Consider the following 3,706-nt stretch of genomic DNA (forward strand, 5'->3'; position numbering starts at 1 on the left):
TGAACCATATAGGAAAACATCATGTTCATATAAGGCGTATAGCAGTACTTTCGATTCATTAGCCTTATTCAGTAAAACACAGTGGCAAGGCTATGTTCAGTTTTGTTCTCATTCATCTGAAACAGAATCACCATGATGCATCACTCTTGAAGAACAAAACCGTATGAAATTTACGGAGGGAAAAACCAACGTAAGAAACTCATGTGCTAACCAAGAGGGATTTTACTGCAATGAGGGTGTATTTTAAAATGACACTTCACACGATGTTTGGGACTGAATCTTCTCATTAACAGAGGAAAGCTAAAAACTTTTTTTCAAATGGCATTTATGTCACTAAATGTGGGTATGAGTGAATATGCAGGGCTGATAGTTTTTTATCAGAGGACAGGTTCAAGCATGCATCCTGTTAGTTCCAGCTTCTCCAACATGGCCCCATCCATCTACTCCTTTTGCAACATCTAACAATGCAAGTTTTAGTTTCCATTCTTATTGAGAGTCATTAGTCTCTCTGTGGATACTGGAAATAAAGGCAATCACGTATGGCTAATTGTGGTGGATATCAGATGACAGAATCTGTATACCCCAGTGGGGTCTCAAAGGCAGGGAGAGAAACAGAGGGCTTCAGATTACGAACCCGTCAGTGGGAATCAACAGGGCATTTCAAAATGAGAGATTACATTTTCACTGACAAAGAATATCTTTGCCACAGGGAAACAATCAGGTGTTAGCTGTTCTTCTGTAAATACAGTGTGCATTTCATTTTCAAAAAGAAAATTCAATTTTGACAACCAGGGATAAAAAAGTACTTCCTGTTGATCTCACAGTACACTACTAAAGCCATGCCTCGACTTGAAATTCTCTAATGAAATAACAAAGACATGTTTATCGCTACACAAACAAACAAGAAAAATTCCTTGGCTTTGTCTTCACTAAGATAACGTTGTGTACCAAATTCTGCTGGGAGCAACAAACTGAGCATTGTGTCAGGTTCTTTGATCTCCCCTGAAAACTACTGCTTTTAGTATACAAAGCCTGAAAGATGAGTGATAGGGAGGATAGAAAAAGAAGAAAAGAGGAACATTGTACTTTTCCGACCTTCTACTGTCTGATGACCAGATGACAGAGGGTTTGTAGGGAACACTATCGTTATATGTAATGTAGGGGAATGTCTGAAGTAAGAAGAGTTCCTCCTTGAAAGAGACTGTAACAGCTGCACATTGATTCACGCCTTTTAGAGGTGGTTTTGGACCAGTTCTTCATGACAAACATCATGAATGTTTCTTCATGACTGAAGAAACAGTCATCACTGAGCTAAACTGGATTTGAACGGAGTCTGGAAGGCACAATCCTTCTAGGCTAGCAGCTATACTAGATTCAGCTCCACTTACGTTAGCATGGGTGAGAGTCCATTCTGAGTACTGTATCATAAAACCTTTCTCAAAGCACATCTAGCCTATCTGACTTTTTCAAATGGCACTAGAAATTGAGGCATGTCCAATTTCTATTAGACAGGTTATGCTGATAGCTAAAAATCACTGTTAAGATGTGAAGAAAGACAGCTTTAAATTTTTTCCAGCATATACATACCCTTAGAGATCAAGTCTGAAAGATTTGAAGGAGTCTACAGTTAGTAATTTGAACCTCTCCCACTGACTGGCTGCCAAAGACTCCCTTTAACTCCAGACTAAATAACATGTAGCAAAACAAGATAGGTGAATTTGGTCAATACTTTCATTTTAATGTTCTCCTTTGCACAGAAACAAGAGGCCTTTGAGGTTTTCAAATTTTCCACAACCTAAACTCCTCTTAAGATATTTATGAAGTCAGTCACATTTGCACAAAGCCCACCTTTTTATAAGCAAACTGTCATTGTGATAAAGCCTATTTTAATCAGAATACTTCAGCCCACCACATGCAGAGATATAGCCCAAAGCTGGTCCTGAAATGAAAGTAAACCATCCTCCCAACTTACTGAAGCACTGATGCATTATTTTAGGACTAGCTTGAATGACCGCAAAAATAAGGAAAATTAGACTCAGACCTCTATTTTCTCATTGCTAGCTAGCTCCATTTTTGTTTTTCCTTTTTTCCCCTTCTTTCTTCTGTATGTGTGTTCATGTGTGTTTGGCTGTTATAAGCACTTTATCAATACCGACGTTACTCCTCAAAATTCATTTCAGAAGGATGACTTTTATGGCTCCCATGATTCTTAAGCCGCCTACGGTATTTGTAACTCACAGAATCAGAAACTAACACACAGACAGTGTAGCTTTTCATACAAAGGCACAATAGGAATGAATGTATTAACCTCTGTGGTGCATGGAATGTGTCAGCTTACACACTGGCAGCTATTTCTGTGAAACTCAGCTAACTTCCGCTGGCTGTGTTAAAATAAAAAAAAGAAATCTTCCCCAGAACTATGTCCCACGCTCTCGTATGCTGGCCAAACAACTGAAATATCTGATGTTGCAGAGAGTCTACTTCATACTGATGCTGGCCAAACTGAGCTTGAGAATGCATTTTACACATACTGTTCATAAATGCTGAGCTTTTCTAAGCAGGTATAAAGCTCTGCTGTTCCATGTGACTTGGCAAATAATAATGAGCGAGGAGACAAATTAGCAATGGAGAGTATGGGAATTTTTTTTGTTTCTACAAAAGAGTGTCAATCCACATTTTGCAGAACTAGAGGTGATTTGGATTTTGATTTCATTTAGGTCCCAAGTTTTACCCGGCTTCATCCTACCGGCAAAGCATACATGGCAGGTAACAAAATTCAAACTGTGGAGATGGACATCACATTTGCTTAATTCCAATGACTTGACAAGGGTTGTGGGCTGATCAGGAATACCTGAGGAACATCTGCATCGCTATCATTAAGACCCATGGACACCCTAATGCCTCCAAAATTTAGAATGATATTGGGAGTTTTGAACCAGATACATCTGGCTACCAGGCCAACTCTTTAACGTAGCTCAAAAAACATTCTTTACTATCTTTCCACCTGTTTTCCAACTGCCTATGTTAAATTAGTATAATCGCTAATTATCTGCACTACAGCAGTGCCTAAAATGTGCTGGGTACCACAAAATACTGCACGAGGGGCCAGTCATTGCTCTGAAGAGCTTATGGCCTGAAAGGACATAATGACGTTAAGCGACTTTTAAGCAGTTTAAAAGTGCTTGTTAGGACAGAGCTCTTCTGCCCAGCAATGTGTTTCCTTTTGCTGGTTGACACCTAGTCAGCCTGTACAGCCTGCATCAGAACTATCCAATGGAAAAGACAAGCAAACATACTGCTCTGTGGAAATTTAAGGTACAAACCTAAAAGTAGTTAAATTGGCAATCAAGACACAAAAATGTAACAAAATTTTCCCCCAAGGTAAAAGGAAAATGTGTATGATTTGACGATTATTTTGCTTCCGATGCAAATTTTATGTGAAGAGAACAGACCAAACCCCCTGTTAATTGCGTTGTGTTCAAAGGGAAGAGAAAACCGTTTTTCATATTTACTTAACCTTTGCCTCTTCTGCATTGTTTTCAGACTTACCTGCAGTTGGAGTGGGCCTAAGCCTGGTGTTGCTGCGGCAGCAGCTGCCATGGTAGTTGGGATCAGCTGAACGGGGTAAGGGTCACCTAAGTAAGAGAATAATAGAGGCGTCAGCACCTTTTATCTACTCTCCACCTGCAAATTAAAGTCCTGCATT

The 3,706-nt window shown here is 39.5% G+C and overlaps 1 protein-coding gene across 2 annotated transcripts in view; it reads right to left on the reverse strand.

Moving 5' to 3' along the window:
• Positions 1 to 3,706, reverse strand: part of SOX5 (SRY (sex determining region Y)-box 5) — a 256,982-nt gene that overhangs the window by 82,136 nt on the left and 171,140 nt on the right. For both annotated transcript variants that reach the window (XM_009332833.1, XM_009332832.1), the window contains exon 7: positions 3,550 to 3,635. In XM_009332833.1, coding sequence (XP_009331108.1) covers positions 3,550 to 3,635 — 86 coding nt within the window. The remainder of the gene's footprint in view (positions 1 to 3,549; positions 3,636 to 3,706) is intronic.

The sequence above is a fragment of the Pygoscelis adeliae genome, unplaced genomic scaffold (genome assembly GCF_000699105.1).
Source record: "Pygoscelis adeliae isolate BGI_AS28 unplaced genomic scaffold, ASM69910v1 Scaffold38, whole genome shotgun sequence".
Lineage (NCBI taxonomy): Eukaryota > Metazoa > Chordata > Aves > Sphenisciformes > Spheniscidae > Pygoscelis > Pygoscelis adeliae.